This window comes from Mobula hypostoma, chromosome 19 (genome assembly GCF_963921235.1).
Source record: "Mobula hypostoma chromosome 19, sMobHyp1.1, whole genome shotgun sequence".
Lineage (NCBI taxonomy): Eukaryota > Metazoa > Chordata > Chondrichthyes > Myliobatiformes > Myliobatidae > Mobula > Mobula hypostoma.
Window position 1 is genome coordinate 25,673,450 of NC_086115.1, and position 20,905 is coordinate 25,694,354.

A 20,905-nucleotide genomic window follows, 5' to 3' on the forward strand; every position below is an offset into this window, starting at 1 on the left:
CTTCAGCTTTTAAATTTTAAAAATTCCATCTTCGTCTAATGAGTTAGAAAGACATTGAAATTGAGGGAAATTTTGAATGAACAGGATGACTAAGTACAAAGATAGTGGAAGGGCAGGTAGTGTTCCAGAAGCTGGAAGTCTGCAGAAGGACTTGGGCAGACTGGAAGAACGAGCAAAGAAATAGCAGATGGAGTACAGTGCAGGGAAGTGTTTGGTCATGCACTTTGGTAGAAGGAATAAAGGCGTAGACTATTTTATAAATGGAGAGAAAGTTCAGAAATCTGAGGTGCAAAGAGATTTGGGAGTCCTCATGCAGGATTCCCTGAAGGTTACCTTGCAGGTTGAGTGGGTGGTAAAGAAGGTAATTGCAATATTAGCATTCATTTCCAGAGGACTACAATAAGAAAAAGCAAAGATGTAATGCTAAGGCATTGGTCAGGCTGTACTGGAGTATTGTGAGCAGTTTTGGGCTTCTTATCTGAGAAAGGATGTGCTAGCATTGGAGAAGGTCTAGAGGAGGTTCACAAGAATGATCCCAGGAATGAAAGGGTTAAAGTATGGTGAGCGCTTGATGTCTCTGGGCCTGTACTCGCTGGAATTTAGAAGAATGGGGGGGGGGCCGTGATCTCATTGAAACCTATCAAATATTGAACGACCTAGATAGAGTGGAGATGGAGAGAATGTTTCCCATAGTGGGGGAAGTCCAGGACCGGATAGCGTAGCCTCAGAATAGAAGGAAGTCCATTTAGAACAGAGATATGGAGGAATTTCTTTAGCTAGAAGGTGTTGAATCTGTAGAATTCATCGACACCTTCGGCTGTGGAGGCCAACTTATTGGGTACATTTAAAGCAGAGATTGATAGCTTCTTGATTAGTAAGGATGTGAGGAGAAGGCAGGAGAATGGGGTTGAGAATGATAACTAGTCAACCATGATGGAATGGCAGAGAATACTCAATGCACCCAATGGCCTAATTCCATTACCAGGTCTTATGGAAGCAGGAAATTCTATGAAGAAATCTCGAGATATGGGTGATCAGCTGGAAGGTCACAAAATCACTGCCATTCTGAAGCTCCTCTTACTATTACCAAACCTAGTTTAACTTTAAAATCAACACGATGAGCTCACATTAATACTTCAATACATTGAATCAGAGTCAAGTTTATTATCATATGCTGTGCAATTTACTGTTGCTTGGGAAGCAAAATGTTATCCACTAGAGCCTTGCGCTCAAGAATTGGTGGATTTATTCTACAAAAGATTGATAATATTTTAATAATTTATCATGTGATAATTCTGATGTATCAACTTTCAATTTCATGCATAAAATTGTGGCAAAACCAACTACCAGGATCAAAATGTAAACAACTTTCTTCTAATGAATGAAACACTTTTGTAATTCACACAAAAAACAGTTTTGTGAATCATTCACCACTTTAAAAGTTTCTTCCCTCAGGTAGTTAATCTGATCAACCATTCTAATTAGCCACCCCCAGCCCTACCTATTACTAGATGAATTACATTATAGGTCGGGAGCATCTTCGCGAGGACAGGAGTTGTCAATGTTTTCAGTCAACATTCTGCACCAAGACTGATTTTTCTTGTATTTGTCAGTCGGCCCAGTAGCCATTTGGGCAGAGAGATTATAAGCAGTACAACCAACAGGTGTAAGAACAGAATCAGTCTTTGAGTATCGAAGGTGCACGAGGTGGGGGCGAATGCATATCTATTACCTCAGTCACCGCACTGCACTGTAACACGTTAACTATATTTTATAATGCCATTTACATCGTAAATACATGCTGGTATTTATGTATTTATGCACATTTTATTCCATATTTGTGCTTTAACCTTTAAGTTTACTTTTATATAATTATTTATTCTTATAACTGTTTAATGCTGTTTTTGTTCATGTCGTGCCAACACACTACAGCGATTTCCTAATACATGTAAATGTATATGATGAATAAAGTTGATCCTTGTTTAATGATCTTAGTGCTGGTTCCCAGAAGTCATGGCATTTAAATCTAGAAAGAATAGAAACATATCACATGCGGCGTTGTGAAAGAAAAATACTGACTACTAACACCCTTACACTGTTCAGATTCTGGGACTCAGCATTTAAAAGGGAAATTGATGCGTTCACAACAAAAATGCCTTTGAAAACAACTGCCTTAAAATGCACGTGACCACCAGTGAACAATAGAGGATTGTCTTCCAAACACATTACATTTTAATTGACAAATCCATTAAATTCACCATGGTTTCAATAGAAATGTAATCTCGTACATCAGGAAGAAGCTAGTCCAGTGTCTGCTATATTAATTAGCAGCGCAGAGTGAGGGAGAGATGGGCTAATGTGTGTGGGGGATGTGAAAGCAAAGGTCAGCCTTTACAATCAGTCAATTGTTCACTGTATAAAATACAAAATTTCATGAATGAACAATTATACCACTAACAAAACAGACTTTCATTTCAATGGAGTGATTAAGAACATATGCATACCAAATAAAATTAAGCACATCATTATGTTTATACCCATAAAACTAAGATAACTTGGTCAATTACCAAACAAAGGGTAGGAGTGAAACATATTACAATAAAATGTATGACCATTTGGTAATTCTGTGATAATCTCCTATCTGTATAATTCCTAAAATAATGTGAAATTCTAAATCAGAAATCTAAGACTTGGTTCCAAATAGTAATATGCTAATACTAATTTATGAACATTACATTTCAAAATGAGGGTGCTATGATCTCGTAGAGGTTCACGTGATGCTGTTACAGCTGGGGGGGGGGAGCGTTGGAGTTCGGAGTTCGGAGTTCAATTTTGACACCATTTGTGAAAAGTTTGTACAACCTTCCCTTGAGCGCATTGTTTTCCTCCGGGTGCTCCGGTTTCCTCTCACAGTCCAAAGACATAAGATTAGCAGGTTAGTTCGTCATTGTAAATTATCCTGTGGTTAGATAGGTGGTTGCTGGGCTGTGCAGCTCTGGGGGCCAGAAGGGCCTATTCCACACTCTTTCTCTAAATAAATAAATCAATGAGTTTGTTGGAAATTGTCAGCCTTGCGCAGGATAATGAAACAAAGAAGAAGATATTTCAATTGTGCCTTCCACCTTTATGCGATCTTTAAGCGTGCGGATACCAGGCAAGTTTGAGAAGTTAAGACAATGAGAGCCGCATTCCCATTGATTGGTGGTTATAATAAAGGGGGCAGCAGACTCTGGGTTGTTAACAAGGGAGAGGACGGGGAAGTTAATAGAGAAGGTGATATTTTCATTCCTTGTACTTTAGTAAACATTCTCTGTTCCCAGGGTGTTGTGAGAAGGAGAAGGTAGAGACCTAACAAAGAAATAAAAGAAACTACTTGTATTCAGATAAATCCTTTCACTCTCTCAAGAAGACGTAGAGTCACTTAAGCCAATGAAATACTTCGAAGGCGTTGTCACTGTTGCATTTTTGGGAATGCTGCTGCAGCTCATTTACAGACACCAAATTCCCAAAAACTGAATTGTAATAAACAGTCAGAAAGCCGAGCTCAGAAATGTGGGTTGTGGGATAAACAATTCAGGCAGAATTGTCTCAACTGTGCTGTGTGATCCTTTATACCTGCCTAAGAAATCAACCAAACAATGAATTGGTGCAGAGCAGCACTGCAGTGAGGTAAAAGCCCGGTTCTTCACACAGGACTCAGGGGTTAACTCACACCCATGGCCTTTGCACTCAGGTGAAATTACTCTGCTGATACTTCCCTCATTTTTTTCTCTCCTAAATTATGACTTATACATAATTTGATTTAAACACAGAGCGAGCCTGGTTTAGTAGTTCCTTTTCCAAGAAATTCCTGAAATTTTACAGGAAGCTGGAATTTGATTAACTCAATTATATTAGAAATGTTTATTGAATTCCAGGAAAGCTCTTTAGACCCATGACACACGCTGAGAGCAGTTCAGAACTGACTGCCCAATCATACCCAGCCGGAGGCAAGACAATGATGATTAAGGCATCGTCTGTTTTTTATTTAAAGCAGTTCCAATTTATTTTAAATTAAAATTACTGTCATGGTGATCAAACATATTTTTATGTTAACACAGTAAAAGATTTCAGTTGATATGACTTCATTAAGCTACAGACAATCTAATCTGTGAGGAGTCTTCTACTCGAATGACATGATACTCTACATAATCATAATCTTTTCTGTATAATGAAAAGGATAAATTTGCTTCTATTGTGACGACTTTTGTAAAAGAATAAACCACTGAGAGGCACTGTCAGCAAGATTTTAATGCTAATTCTCTACTGATCACTGGTTAAACCTCGGCAGGAGAATCGCTGCAGTTCCACACATCCTATTTCAGCAAGGATTATCGGGTGATGGAGAGGATGGAGAAAAGTGACATTAGTTTATGGAGGGGCATAATAAGTGAGGAGTGCGAGGAAACTTGAAAGTGGTGTTTAAGATTATTGAGGTAGCAAACAGTATAGAGCATAAAAAGGATAGAGTTACTCAGAGTAACACACACAAAATGATGGAGGAACTTGGTAGGTCCGGCAGCTACAGGAGAATAAGCAGTCGATGCTTCAGTCTCTCAGCCCGGAACACCCATTATTTATTCCTCGTCGTGGATGCTGCCTGGCCTGCTGGGCTCCTCGTGCATTTTGTGTGTTTTACTCTGCATTTCCAGCATCTGCAGAATCTTTTGTGTTTAGAGTTACTCAGCCAAGTCAGATAAGTGTCTGTGGAGACAGAAACAGCGATGATAGTTCAGCAGTTTAAAAATGGGTGAGAAACTGTTTCAACAAACAACCTGCTGGGAGAGCTCAGCTGATCAAGCAACATCTGCAGGAGGAAAGGAATTGCCAATGTTTCGGGTTGAAACCCTGCACCAGGACTGGGAATGGAGAGGTGAGATGTCTAGTGTTGCATAGCAGTTATAGGCAGGATAGCACTTCCTTTCCCAGTGGGGAATAAGAAAGCAGCTGTGAGCTTTGAGTGTTTGATCTTTATCTAACTTACTTTTAACAAGTCCCTGAACTGATATCCTTTACCCTCTTTGGCCTCAACAGCATGCCTCACGAAGGTAGGATTATATGTCTATGTGCTGTCAAACATTCAATAAAAATGTTATTTCAAATTCTACGTTAAAATATCTATATGGCTATCCACATGTAGCTGCCCTGGACTCACAGTCTGCTCCTATCTCTTGTGATTTTGTGAATTAGTCTAGTTCAAGTACTAGATTACAAGAGATAGGAGTAGAATTAGGCAATTCAGCCCATCGAGTCTGCTCAGCCATTCAATCATGGCTGGTTTTCACCAATCCATTTTCCCGCCTGCTCCCTGTATTGCCTTTACTAACCATGAACCCATCAATCTCTGACTTAAATACACTGAATAAATTCACTTCCTCTGCTCTCTGTGGCAACAAATTCACCATCATCTGGTTGAAGAAATTTCTTCTCATCTCAGATTTCAGGGGACGTCCTTTAAGTCTGAGGCTGTGCACACCACTCGATCCAGGCCTTTCAGTATCCATCTGGTTGTGTGAGATTCCCTCATTCTTCTGAACTCCATCCAGCACAGGCCTAGACCTTTCAAGCCCCTATGGCATCCTATTTTTCAATCATGTCCTCTATCACTTGAGTTCTCCAGAGCACAGCTTTTAGGAGAGCGAGGGACGGTTTAAAGCAAACTTGCACGGCAAGTTTTTTTTTACACAGCAAGTGGTTGGTCCCTGGAAGGGGCTGCCAGGAATGGTGGTGGAAACAGATAAAATAGCATTTAGACAGCACATGAACATGCAGGGAGTGGAGGGATATGGATCATGAGCTGGCAGATGGGTTTTGTTTTATTCAGCATTGTGGTCAGCACAGTTATAGTGGGCCAAAGTGTATGTTACTCCGTTATAGCTTTCTGTATTGGCCTGTGGTGTCTTGTGGTTACTGCACATCTGCCTTGTTTGCTATTGTGAAATTGGCTCATTATATTAGATATTGCAATTCAGTTCATCAACAGCAGAGTTTTTTTTAAGCCAATTCAGTACAAGCCTTCTCACATCTAACAGCTGTGGAAATGTTCTGTGGCCACGGAGGTGTCATTTTCTCTTAACAAAACTGCTAAGTATTTCTGTTGAACAAATCTAAGACATATGGAAATGGTGGTGGGGTGGAGGCATAATCACAGTTAATTGGAAAACTTAAAGTGAAACATAAAATGAAAATAAAACATCTAGAGTTCAGACATATAATTGCTGTAATTAAGTCTCCTATTTTGTTTAATCAGGCCTAAATCTGGAAGCCAATTACTGTACTACATTTCCCAGTATTCACAGCAGGCCATTATTTAGTAAGAGGGAGAAGAAGAAAATGCTGAGCTGATGTAATCTGATTATTTGGATAAGGTTCAACAATTTGCAGGCTAGGTTGCAAATACAGTTCCATTTTATTAACTGATATTACACATTTGTAATTTAAATCTCGCATTTTGAAGTGGTTCCAGAATGCAATTTTTTTTTGGATAACAAGATCACAGGCTAATTATAGATAAGGAAGATCTTCCTGACCAACTTGACTGGTCTATTCAGAAACACACTAACACTTGTCAAAGTGCTATATAATTGTTTATAAATATTTCCCATAATTTTGCCTGAAGTTGTAAATCTGAAATATTTTTCCCATTCTCTATATGAATAATGTCCTTGCAAGAACTTTTTTGAAAAATAATATCCCAATTTTATTTATTTTGTTTTATTTAGAGATAGAGCATGGTAACTAGTCCTTCTGGCCCATCGAGCTCATGGTGCCCAATTACACCCATGTGACCAATTAACCTACTAACCCATACATTCACCTTTGGAATGTGGAAGGAAACTGGAGCACCTGGAGGAAACACACAAAGTCACAGAGAGAACGGCCAAACTCATTATAGATAGCAGGAGGAATTGAACCCAGGACAGTGTTACACTAACCGCTACACTATCGTACTGCCCCTAGAAGTGAAATGATCATTAATGAATTCAGTGGGGAACTCTAGAGAAGTCTTTCTTTTACCTAGCTTGTATCACATAGAATCCATTTCTCAGGCACTAAACATGCAAATTTGGTTTTACAAGGAGTTGATCATGTTAGTAAACATTACTGGGTAAGGCCACACAATCACAAGATTCAACAAGATGCCTCTTTGTGTGATTACAGTGGGCATATCTTAACTCTTTCTACCTGCAGTCATGCATTGTATGATGTTACCAGTTAAGTATTTCTGTTGACATTAATTGGAGTCCAAAATGTCAGATTATAATGTTGTGGAACGATATTATCAGAACTGAGTGGGTAATGTGCTCATCTCTTGATTCATTTCAGTTTGATATACCCTGATATTGACATCAGAACTGATCAGGTAACTTAAGAACTTGCTGCAGGCTTTTCAAACACTTAGAAAACCTGAACGTAGTTCACCTGAGTGCATGGTTTAATCAGAGAGCTCTAGGTAGAAGGAGGAGCCCCTGGAAGCAGCCTCTTCACAGATGGGGACGTGTTTGCCTTCTGCTCAACGTGTCCAACTCATACTGTGTGGCCATTGAGATCCAACTGTGATCAAAGAACTATTTATCAGATGATGAGGCTCTGAATGAAACTCCCTTGTATTTTCCTCAAACACTGGCAATACATTGTTTAACTCCCTGACCAATCTTTCCAAGTTTATCTTTTCTTGTGGTTCCCTCCCACACCTCAAAACCCAACATTAATAAATAAAAACAGGACATTGAAAACTGCTGGAAATGTTCGTGAAATGTTTATCAGCCATCAAATGCCAATCGTTACAAAATAATCACAGAAAGAATTATTACCCATATCAAGTGGGATCCTGAAGTTATTCAGTGCTAACACACTTTAGAGTAACTCTACAGAAAGATGAAATATAACATACTGATGAAAGGTTGTCAATCTGATGTGTGAATTTTGTTTCTCTCCACAGGCTGCTGGAGGGTGTACAATGTACTATATTTGAAGTATACTCATTGTTGTAATGTAGGAGATCAGGGAACCGATTTTTATCATGTGGGCATAGTAGGCAGTGCTGCTGCTTCACAGCTCCAGCCATCTGCACACTCTCCCGATCACAGGGCTTTCTTCTGGATAGTCCCACATCCTAAAATGTGCGGGTTGGTAAATTAACTGGTTATTGTTGATTGCCCCTAATATCAAAGTTAATTTACTATCAAAGTACATATATGTCATCATGTATTAAGAATCATTTTTTGCAAGCTTTTACAGGAAAAAGAAATACAATAGAATTTATGGAAATCTATACATAAATACTGACATACAACCAATGTGCAAAAGAAGATAATTTGAGCAAATTTAAAAAATACTGAGAACATGAGTTATTGAGTCCTTGAAAGTGAGTCTATAGATTATGGAATCAGTTCAGAGTTGAGGTGAGTGAAGTTATCCATGATGTTTCAGGAGCCTCATGGTTGGAGGGTAATATCTATTCCTGAACCCGGTACTGTATGAACTAAGGTTCCTGTACCTCCTGCCTGATGGTAGTAGGGAGATAAGAGGGTCCTTAATAATGTGAGAGGATGGTAGAAAAGACGGGGTAATAAGGCATGTGACAACATGTGATAAAATGTTTCAGGGAAGTAAGTAAGGGAAGAGAATTGTTGGAAAACTCTGCAATGGCTCCCTATATTTTAAGGATATATGAGAAAATATCCAATGAACAACAATGTGATCATGATGAAATAAACTGTTGAGTGAGGGATGGGTATCGATGCAGATCCTGGAGAGAACTTCCTAGCTATATGAGATAGGAGCTAGTGAGCACACCAACAGTTTTCATCAGAGCTGTCAACTTCAGTCAGCATGGTTTACCCCATTATATATAACTGGCCTTTGGTGGAATGAGATGGATCTTTCTTCTTCTTTAACATACATCTATGTGGCAAGACTAGGAAGCAGCTTGAATGCCAGCTACAAAGATATGCAGTTCCAACCTTCTAGGCTAAATACAGTTGCATGGGATTAAACAGCCTGGTATAAAAAATGAGTAGTGTACAATTCTGCCTTTTATAAAATAAAATTACCTGGTAATATAAAACATTTTTGGTTTAATTAAAATGTCTAATCCAGATATATGCACAAAATCAAATATTTTCAACAGATGAATTTAAAATTATAGCTGAGGTTCAGAGTGATAATCTGCAAATATTTATGCTATTCATTTTCTCATCACTGCAATTATCAAATTGAACAGGAGAGGGCAAGATTACAGCACCTTCATGAAGGAATTGAGAAATGGCATTGCACTCTTGCCAGGGTCACCTTATCAAAAAATGACTAACTGGGAGTTAATCACAATGATGCAGCCAGTTCAGAGGTGTTTTGCAGATAGCTGCAAAACAACTCTGTAAATTTGTAACTAATAAACAATTACCAGCATTTTTTAAATGTCTTCACTGCAGTCAACCACAGTTTGGTAATCCCTGTCATTAAGTCTCCAACCCCAGCCCACTGAGCATTTCTGATTTTCTTCCCCACCACAAATTGCCAAACCTTCAGCAGCCCCAGCCACAAACTCTGTCTGAACCTCTTAATATCTTTTTCCATCTTTTAAGATGCTTCTTAAAACCCATCGCTTTATCAGCCTTGTTTATCGGCTCAGTGTTAATGATGCTACATAAGTACAAGTTGTTGCTGAGAATTTGTAATGCCACTCTATTGTAATCTGTGAAAAGCAATGTGCACAGCAGGAACCATCCAGTCGCAAACAGGTTACCTGTGTACAGAGCAGCAAAGGTTTGAATTTGTGAACAGCACACAAGATGCTGGGGAAACTCAGCAGGTTATGCAGCATCTATGGAGAGAAATGGACAGTTCAAGTTTTGGGTTGTGAACCTTCATGTGAACTCACATCTGGATTTCAATCTGTGAATGTGGGAACTTCCATCACACTCATTAATCTCATTTTAGTTGCATTTTATTTTTATAATTCATCTTAGGAAAATAAACACTCAATCACACAACTTTGTTGATTAACGTGTTGCAGGCTATAATTTTTGAGGTTGTAGTATAATCTCAGAATCATAAGGATTTAAAAACTGATCACTCCCTCTCAAAGCTGCACATCAATAATCACAGGCACATGCATGAGCAATCATGTTATTGTCCATTGTGTAGTTCAGCTGATTATGTCTAAGATGTGAGTACAAACTTGAACATTTACTTTCCATCACCTGAAACCCATGGAGTCACCAGGACAAGATGGACTACACCCCACAGTTCTGAAAGAGGTAACTGAAATAATTGTGGAGGCGTAAGTCAAGATCTTTCAAGAATCACTAGTCAGGAATGGTTCCAGGCTACTGGGAAATTACAGATGTCACTCCACTCTTAAAAAGTGAGGTAGGCAAAAGGCAAGAAATTATAGGCCAGTTAGTCTGACTTCAGTGGTGATAAGATTTTATAGTCCATTATTAAGAATTCCTGCTTTACTACTAGTAGGTGAAGATAGGGAGAAAGAATGTATATTGTGGATTATAGTTCTATTAAATGTAAATAGATTTAAATAATAAAAAATTTTGTGCATAATTTTCAAAGTAAGTTAAGTAGTGGTTACATTGCTAAGTAACAGTGGTTTTGACCATTGGTTTATAAAATGTGAATTCACAGTGGTTGTTTGAGAATGGCAGCTTAAATTTTAAGGATACAATCTCAGTAAAATTTATCATGAAGCATATGGGTGATAGGAGGTGTTTCCTATCCTGTGAAGCAGGATAATTGCTATCATTAATTGGTCTGATTCACATTCCACAACAATATCTGGCTCTTAGTAACAACTGGGCAAAAAAACTCAGTTAAATCTCACTTCATTCTTTCTCCTCCTCACCTCAGTTCACCTCTCACCTTCCAGTTTATACTCCTTCCGTGCCCCCGCACCCCCCACATCCAGTCTGCACAAGCAGGGACGACTCAGTCTCCATCCAGCTAACAGGAGTCATCTGCCACTTGTTTCTAACATATCACCTGCATCCTATTTAAACCCAGCTCTTAGGCACAGTGCTTGTTCACCCACTGAAACAGCCAGCCTCAACCTGTTGCTCAAGCCTTCAGTTACCTAGAGTTTAGTATCTGTTCTCTCTTGTTTTGTGGCCCCTTGTAGCTTGTTATTTTGAAACTGAATATTAAAGCTGATGTTCACCACCAAATCATCTCTGCTGCTGTGCTTTTGGGTCAAACCTCCCCTGTGTTTACTGACAACCACCTTATTTTGGCTTCTTCCCTCTTCCTTTCTAGTCCTGATGAAGGTTATTGGCTTGAAATGTTGACTACTTTTTCCTCTCCATAGATGCTGCTGACCTGCTGTGTTCCTCCAGCATTTTGTGTGTGTTACCTTTAAATCTAACAGAATGGACTATTTTTGCTGCCTTTGCACAAACCAGTGATAAATGTTTATTTTCTTTGTCTTTATTCTTTCTACAGGAATCACGCCTCTCTAGTTCCTCTCCCTTCCTCTTCATTCAGTTGTTTCCTCTTCATTGTAAGTTAGTCTGAGACTGTGCTCTGGAGGCAGGGCATCAGCCTGTTCTCTCAGCTAGCGCTGGTGTGCGCAGTGGAGTACGCAACAAAATAATTTCCACTGAATATAGTTAAACTAAGATTATTAATATCTATAACTGAGCAATGAACGAGATAGCTATGGACTATAATCCTACCAGGAAATGTGATTGGCATCATCTTGAGGATCTTTGATATAGTTTCTTGTAAACATACACTACATAAGGAGACAAAACACAAGGCAATAAAATGTTGAATGCTTTTTCATGAAAGCAAGGAACACTTTTGAGATCTGTCCTCACAATCGCCTACTTTCCAATGGAATAATTATCTTAGCAAGCAGCAACACCTATGGGGCTGTTGTTTCCTGGAGAAATCCAGCAGCTGCTCCAATCTCAATGCTCACAACTTTTTCAGTTTATTGATCCTTGCAGTGAAGGCCTCTTCTTGCTTTTGCAGCTTTTCGCTTATCTCGCTCTGTGGAGATGACAGGATAGGGTTAATGAAGAAACTGTTGTCTGTCAATTATAGGTTTGTACTTGGCTAATGATGGTTGGCAACAGTTGTGCTCCCTCCTTCCTGTTTTTCATAAATGGAGGAGATATCCCTGACTACGTGTGATAACTGTTTATCTTATAGTTTACAACATTGCCCATCCAGCCCTCCCAATATGTATTATATCTACGATGAACAGAAGGTGTGAGGAAGTGTATATTCTGATTAATTATTACTCAGATTGAAAATAAGAGATATACTCATTTGCTGAAAAGGCCTGAAAGCTCAGTTAACAGATTACTAAATAGTTATAGCTGATGTGTTCAAATGCAATTTAACTGGATAAGAGATAGATACAAGTATTATATGCTGAGTGCATGTATTTCACATTCATGGCAAGAGCCATAATTTTAGTTTTAAGTTGTTTACTTCAAGCTATTTAATTGAAGAGGAACAGCATAATGGCTCTCAAGTGCTAGTCTATACCCTAACAACAGGAAATTAGACATTTTTAAAAATATCACAAAATACTTTTTGCACCAGAACCACATCCCTCTTGCTTTTTAAAGAAGGAGTCGAGCATAGAGATTGCCCAAGAGAATCAGTGATGGGCAATGGGATGAGAATGCATGTTTATCTGGTGCACATTGAAGTGGATATCAGAGAGATGATAGTTGTGTGAACTAGATGTAGTTCTCCAGAGGTACAAACCTCTGTATAATTGTATTGGCTTTGCATCTAACTGAATATGTGCACAAACCATCTAATATACTAAGCAAATGCAGTATATAAGACTACCAGCCACTTGGCCTTCTAATTCTCCAAATTAAACTATTGAGACTTCTCTGAGTATTTTCCAAATCTAATTGTTTATTACGGGACCCAGGTGACTTGCTGAAGCTTTCAACACCGGATACTAAAAGTCAATAAGTGCTGTGCTGGAATTTGACAAGGTCCAACCATGCAGCCTTTCTTATAAGGGTAATGGGACCTGGCCCCCTTTAACGAGGACTCCAGTAGACCTACTTGGTTCAAGTATCAAATGATTTGTCAGTCATTCAGGATCAAATCAGTACAATATGTAAACATTTACGTATTACTAATCAGTACAATTTTACATATTTTTATATATTATATATTTGTAATGTATAAATATACTTCAAAGAACATTAGTCAACAGGAATTAGTGATTATAAGGAACTATTTTGAAAGAAAAATAACAATGATAAATGTAGGTATGTATTTTAATTGGTATTTAAATCACCCTATATCCTGTACTGAACTACACTCCCATCGAACTTCTTTCATCCAATGTTGGCAATGCTCTCTAACATTAAAAAAACATACATGTTGGCTTTGTTATCTAAACCCAGGATGAAAGTAATTTAAACTTACCCCCAGCATGGTGTATTGGTAATATTGCCCATTTAATCCATTTGTACTGACTGCATCGGCCACTTTCGAACTGGCAAGGCCTACTTAGTCATAGTCATAGTCATACTTTATTAATCCCAGGGGAAATTGGTTTTCATTACAGTTGCTCCATAAATAATAAATAGTAATAGAACTATAAATAGTTAAATAGTAATATGTAAATTATGCCAGTAAATTATGAAATAAGTCCAGGACCAGCCTATTGGCTCAGGATGTCTGCCCCTCCAAGGGAGGAGTTGTAAAGTTTGATGGCCACAGGCAGGAATGACTTCCTATGATGCTCAGTGCTGCATCTCGGTGGAATGAGTCTCTGGCTGAATGTACTCCTGTGCCCACCCAGTACATTATGTAGTGGATGGGAGATATTGACCAAGATGGCATGCAACTTAGACAGCATCCTCTTTTCAGACACCACCGTCAGAGAGTCTCTGTCTCAATCCCTCCAGCTTCATTTAAATACTTCCTCAAAGCATCAATGCCTTAGCTTTGTTGTGATTCCTCTAAATCTTCCTTTTAAAATGATATCCTTTTTTCCCTTACAATTCCATGAAGTTCTTAGAATAATTTTTTTCAATCTTAAAGGTGTAACACACATGCAAATCACTTAGATACACCAGTGTTAGGGAATCAAACCACAAAGGAGTGCAGGTTGGAGATCCAAATTTAGTACTGCAGTGCCCATTCTACAGCCTTAGTTCCCTTATAATGGTGCCCTGATCAGGATTAGAATTCTGATGAATTTTGCCTGATCCAATAAGTACAACTACAATTTTACTCACTTATTGTAAAATGGCAAAAGCACTTCATAAACTCATCTATCTATTGTAAAGTACCAGTGAAGCAATAGAAAATGGTGTTGACAGTGCAGCAAAAGTTGCAATTTCCAATTACTTGATCACCAACACCAGCTGGGTTCCACAAGCACTACCTGCCTACACACTTCATCCCAGACTTGGTTCAATCATGAACAATGAGCTGAATTAGAGAGGCAAGATAAAAATGGTCAACTTTGAAGTTATGCTAATGTTTGACTGAGTGATATCAAGGAGTCCTAATAAAGTTGACATCAATGGGAATTAAAGTGCAGACTCTTGTCCAGCTGGCACTACACCCAATCCAAAGGATCTTTGGAAGTCAAGAACGAGGCATAAAACTTGTTGCTAATGGCCATTTTATTAAACGTTACACGAACAAAAAATAAATGTGAGAGGATCCAAGAGAACAAAGGAAAGAAAAAAGAAAGAGCAGTTGTGGATGTCTCATACTCAGACTAGAGATAACAAAAATTCTTGTAATAACAATTAACCTGTAAAGTAGCCAGATTCAAGTGACATAGTTACTGGAAAATTCACTGAAAAATTACATATATATAGGTGATGATGTAAAGATACAAACAAGCATAGGAAAGTTAAACTACAAGTAAAATAACAAGTCTACTCCCCAATAAGCAGGATGTGTGATTTTTTTGAAACCAATCATCTCAGCCTGAGGAAATCAATGCAGGCCATCAGATCTTCAGCTGCATTTTCAGTGACCTTACTGAGGAGGTCAGAATGGTAATATTTGTTGATACAGCAGGGCCTCAATAACATTTAAGCCTGAACCAATAAGTAGCATGTAATACATGTGCAAGGCAATGACCATCTTCAAAAAGGTAGTGATTTCACAATAGCGTTCCTAGCTGACTTTTGTCCATCTTGATTTTTCCTTAAGAAAGTGGTTTAAAGATCAGCTTAGGGCTTCTTATTGAATTAATAATTAAATGTTGTATGTTATTTACATACACATGTAAAAATACAGGCTTGAAATTCCCCAACTCTCAATTTACAACAATTATCTTAAGGATTTTGTTCCTTTAATTTCATCTGATCGTAAATTTTCCATTTCAATTCACAAAAGCCACAAATTTTCAGCAGAGAACAAGATGTGACTAGGGTTCTTGCAGGCTTCAAACTTACAAAATAACCCACCAACCTTTTGCACACTGCTCTTAGGTCATCTGGTGTTGGTCTCCAGTTTGTGCTTTTGCAATTTTCTCTACAGTAAGTTTTTCTTTCTTAGCAATCCACCTATGTCACTTTGATTCCAGATCAAAACTGCAGAAAAGCTATTGTTTTCTCACTCATATTTTGGTTCTGCATATCATCAGCAAGGTCAGTATCAATTGTCTATTCACTGCCCTTGGACCAGTGGTGGTGAATTGCTACAGTCTTTCAAATGAAGGTACTCCCACAGTTGTTTCATGATATCATGAGGAGTGAATTGGAATGATTGAAGTTAGGCTTCTCTTATGGAGATTTCTGGAGATAGCAAGATGGATCATCTGCTCAGTATTTCTGGTTGAATGTGAATGTTAATGCTTCAAGCTTGTCTTTAGTACTCAAATGCCAGGCTGTGTCCTTGTTGTGGATAAATGTATTCCTGGAGCCTCTTCCTCACATTACCGCTTTGATTGTCCACCATCACTTATGACTAGCCGTGTCAAGAGTGCAGAGCTTTGATCTAATCCAAGGGTTCCCAACCTGGGGTCCATAGACTCCTTGCTTAATGGTATTGATCCATGGCATAAAAAAAGGTTAGGAACCTCTGAAATCCATTGGTTGTGGAATTACTTAGCCAGAGTTGATTGAGGGTTAGAACAGCCAACAACATTGTGGAGTTCGACATTACTGCTGTGTTTCATGGTCTACAGCATCTCACGGATACCAGTTTTGACCTGCTAAACCTGTTCTGGGTTTGTCCCATGTAGCACAATTGTGAAACACATGGTGTTGGGAGAAAGGAGAATGCTTGCCTAAGTAAGGATTGTGCAGTGGTTACTTCTACCAGTGCTATCAAGGACAGCTGAAGGTGCCACATGAACCTGGTGAGGAAGAGATCATGTACAGTGCCTATAAAAAGTATTCACCACCCTTGGAAGTTTTCATGCTTTACTTCATCACAGTGGATTAAGCTTGGCTTTTTTGACACTGATCAACAGAAAAAGACTCTTTTGTGTCAAAGTGAAAATAGATCTCTACAAAGTGATCTAAATTAATTACAAATATAAAATATAAAATAATTGATTGGATAAGTATTCATCCCCTTTAATATGACACACCAAATCATCATTGGTGCAGTCAATTAGTTTCAGAAGTCACATAATTAGTTAAATGGAGATCACCTGTGTGCAGTCCAGATGTTTCACTTGATTGTAGTAAAATTACACCTGTATCTGGAAGGTCCAACTGCTTGCAAATAAATGGGTTTTTAAGCTTTTAGTAGCTAAAACACAAGTTATATGTTTTACAAAGAGGATCAATAGACCTGCACTTAATTTGAAATTATATAGTCAAACTCTTGAAGAAGTGCATAGGTAGGATTTCTTGGCATGTGTCTGGATAATAAACTGACATGGAAGCACCATATCAGTAAGATGATTGACAAATGTAAAGGGGTATTAAATATCCTTAGGTGTCTATGTGGGTATACTTGGGGGGGCTACACACAAATCTCTGTTAATGATTAACATTTGTTTAATTAGATCTGTATTTGATTATGGCTGTGTGGTTTATGGATCAGCTTTATCTTCAGATTTACAATGTTTGGATGTGATACAAGCACAGGCTTTAAGACCATGTTGTAGTGTGATAAGGTCATCTCGTTTCAGCTTTACTGGTTGAAATAGGACAATTATCCCCTACAGTCGCAGAGGTTGAAGTTGTTAACATACTGGATTAATTTGAGGGGGCAGAGGAATGATCACCGTGCTAAAAGTGTATTGGAAGACTATTGGGAACATCATAAGAAGAGTAATTTTAGTTTTGGGTGCTGGGTTCTTATCACACTAGGAATATGGGTTTGTTGGATTATGCAATATGTCCCACTGTAGCTCTTCTGGTAACCCCACCGTGTTTTTTCCCAATGACTTTAGTTGATTTTAGGTTGAATGATTTAATGGAGTACAACAATCCTGATATGCCTGAAAGTCTGTTGGTTTATCAATATGTTAAGGAAATTATTGTGATATGTAACCATTTTTACTGACGGATCAAAAGGTAATTTAACAGGGAATGTCAGTGTGGCTGTTTCGTGTCTGAATTACAGTTAACAATAAAGAAATGTCTTTCCAACCATTTATCAGTATATACTGCAGAGCTGGTTGCTATCATTTTGAGCTTACAGTGGGTAGAGGAAATCTGTCCTTGCGAAGTTATAATTTGTTCAAATTTTTTTCTGGTTTTGACTAGTCTTAAAATAGGTAATTCTAGCAGGAGGTCAGATTTACTGCTGGAAGCTCTTCAAATTTCATTTAATATTCAAAGTACTGGTCTTCATGTCTCCTTCTTATGGGTCACTGTGCATAGACGTGTTGAGGGAAATGTGCCAGTTGATTGTTTGGCCAAAAAAGCTGCTAAAAGGTCACTTATAGATATAGACTTCCCACTTAGCAAATGAGAAAGTAAGAGATTGGTGGGGCTAAGAATTAGGAGATTATGGCAAGACTTGTGGGATAATGGGCAGAAGGGACATACCTTTACAGAACATATAAGTCTGTTGGATTGATGGGAAAATGGGGAAAGAATTATATTGTCTCAATGTAGAATTGGGCATAATATGCCTAGTTATTCCTTGTATCTTGTTGGAAAACATCACACTGGGTCATGTAGATTTTGTAATCATTGTGAAACAATTGAACACATTATTTTACAATTTGAAGCAAAAAAGGTTGAAAAAAAGCAAATGCAGACTGCACTACTGGCTTTGGGGGTTGACTGTTTTCATTAAAAAATTTACTAAGTTATGGAAGCCATTTTAATTTAATTCACAATATTGTCTTTCATTATTCACAATCAAAAAGGGCTCTTTGGGGTAATTAAGTTTTTTTTAAACAAAATATACTTTATTCACAAAAATTATTTACAATAAACCATTCAACAACTCTGAATACTTTACAGACATTACCATTACATTCTATACAGTTCAACAATTTCAGCCACTCACATAGCACTCTGCTGATTCGTATTATATAACCATTGTTGAGGGGTATACTCCCCACCACCCAACCCTTCCCACTCCCACGGGAGAAGAACCCTATACCGTGGTCCTTCCCCACCGGGTCCTTGCAGTTGCTGCAACCAAGTTTCAGCGCGTCCCTTAGAACGTACTCCTGCAGCCGAGAATGTGCCAGTCAGCAGCATTCTCCCACGGACATCTCCGTGTGCTGGTAGATCATCAAGTTTCGGGCCACCCAAAGAGCGTCTTTCACCGAGTTGATGATCTGCCAGTAGCACCGGATGTTGGTCTCCGCGTGCATCCCCAGGAACAGCCCGTAGATCAGAGAGTCCTCTGTTACACAGCTGTAGGGGATGAAGCGTGACATCAGCCCTTTCATCCTCCTCCACACCTTCTCCGCGAACCTACAGTGTGAAAGGAGGTAAGTTATTGATTCCTCCCCACTGCAGTCCTCCTGTGGGCAGCGGCGGGATGTGGAGTCGATATTCTGGGCGTACAGGAGGGAATTGACTGGGAGGGCCCCTCTCACCGCCAGCCAGGCGAGGTCTTAGTGCCTGTTGGAGAGGTCTGATGATGAGGCATTTTGCCAGATGACCTGGACAGTCTGCTCAGGGAACCACCCCACTGTGACTATCATGCCTTTCTCCTGCAGTGTCTGCAGAACATTCCATGTCGACCACTGCCTGATGGCCTTGTGGTCAAAGGCGTTGTCCTGGAAGAACTTCTCCATGAAGGACAGGTAGTGTGGCAACATCCAGCTGACTGGGGCGTTGTGCGGGAATGGGGCCAGACCCATCCTTTGTAGCCAGGGCGACAGGTAGAACCTGGGCACGTGGTGGTACTTGGTGCCCACATATCTGGGTTCCACACACGGAGCTGGCCATCAGGATGAGGGCGACATTGAGAACGTTTTTGCCATTGCCCAGTGACTTGTGTATGGTGACCAGTCTGACCCACTCCATCTTGGATCCCCAGACGAATCTGAAGATGGCTCGGGTGATTTCCAAGCTGCAGGAGTGGGGGATGGGCCACACTTTCACCAAGTGCAGCAGCCCTGAGAGCACCTCACACCTGATGACCAGGTCCTTCCCTGTTTTCGATAGGGAGCACCCTCCCCACAGTCCCAGTTTCTGCTTTACCTTGGCAGTCCACTCCAGTCAGTTCTTATTGCTTGCCTTGGCCCCCCCAGAACCAGATCCCCAACTCATTCATGTAATCTGACCTGATGGTGAAGGGAACACTGCATCGGTCAGGCCAGTTGCTGAACAGCATGGCTTCACTCTTCGTGCGGTTGACCCTGGCCCTTGACGCCAGCTCAAACTGGTCACAGAAGCTAATCAGCCTGTGGACTGATCTCAGATCACAGCAGAAGATGGTGATGTCGTCCGTGTACAGGGAGGTTTTCACTTGGGACCATCTGCTGCCTGGCAGCGTCACCCCTCTTATGCCCTCATCCTTCCTGATGGCTTTGGCAAAGGGTTCTATGCAGCACACGAACAAGACCAGGGGAGAGAGGGCAGCCATGCCCGACTCCAGACTTGATGGGGAAGCTATATGTTTCCCACCTGTTGACTTCGACTGCATGACAGATGTCTCCGTAAAGCAGTTTAATCCAATTCCCGATTCCCTCCCCAAACCCCATTTTGGAGAGTACGTCCACCATGTACGTGTGTGATATCCTGTCGAAGGCTTTCTCCTGGTCCAATCTGACCAGGCAGGCATCTACTCCCCTGTCCTGCACATAGGCGATGGTGTCCCTCAGCAGTGCGAGGCTGTCCGAGATCTTTCTGCCCGGTACAGCACAGGTTTGGTCCGGCTGGATCACCTGTCCTAGAGTAGACTTGACCCTGTTGGCGATAGCCTTGGACAGGATCCTGTAGTCCACGTTCAGGAGTGATATGGGTCTCCAATTTTTAATATCATCGCTTTCTCCCTTCTGCTTGTAGATGAGGGTAATAATGCCCTTCCTCATGGATTCTGACATGCTGCCAGCTAGAAGCATAGCGTTGTACACTTCCAGCAGGTCTGGGCCCATCCAATTCCACAGAGCCGAGTACAACTCAACCGGTAAGTCTTCGCTTCTGGGAATCTTACTCGACTCAAAGGAACGGATGGAGCCTGTCAGCTCATCCAGTGTCAGTGGCTGGTCCTGACTTTCCTGCTTGCCGTCGTCTAAGACCTGCGTAGTAGATGACAGGAAGTTCTGGGAGGCTGTGGTGTCCGTGGCCTTTCTATCATACATACTGGCATAGGACCTACAGATCCTCAATATGTCTGTCTGCGAGGACACAACTGAGCTGTCCTCTTCCTCAAGGTTGTGGATCACAGAGCTCCCTCTGTGCACCTTTTGGAAGAAGAAGTGTGAGCATGTCTTGTCCTGTTCCACTGTTTGGACGCTTGATCGGAAGATGATCTT

At 40.0% G+C, this 20,905-nt stretch overlaps 1 protein-coding gene across 1 annotated transcript in view; it reads right to left on the reverse strand.

Moving 5' to 3' along the window:
* Positions 1-1,898: 1,898 nt before the first annotated feature.
* cabcoco1 (ciliary associated calcium binding coiled-coil 1) overlaps positions 1,899-20,905 on the reverse strand; it is a 111,291-nt gene continuing 92,284 nt past the window's right edge. The window contains exon 8 of the mRNA XM_063071162.1: positions 1,899-2,026. Within this exon, the coding sequence (XP_062927232.1) occupies positions 2,021-2,026 (6 nt within the window). The 3' untranslated portion in view covers positions 1,899-2,020. The remainder of the gene's footprint in view (positions 2,027-20,905) is intronic.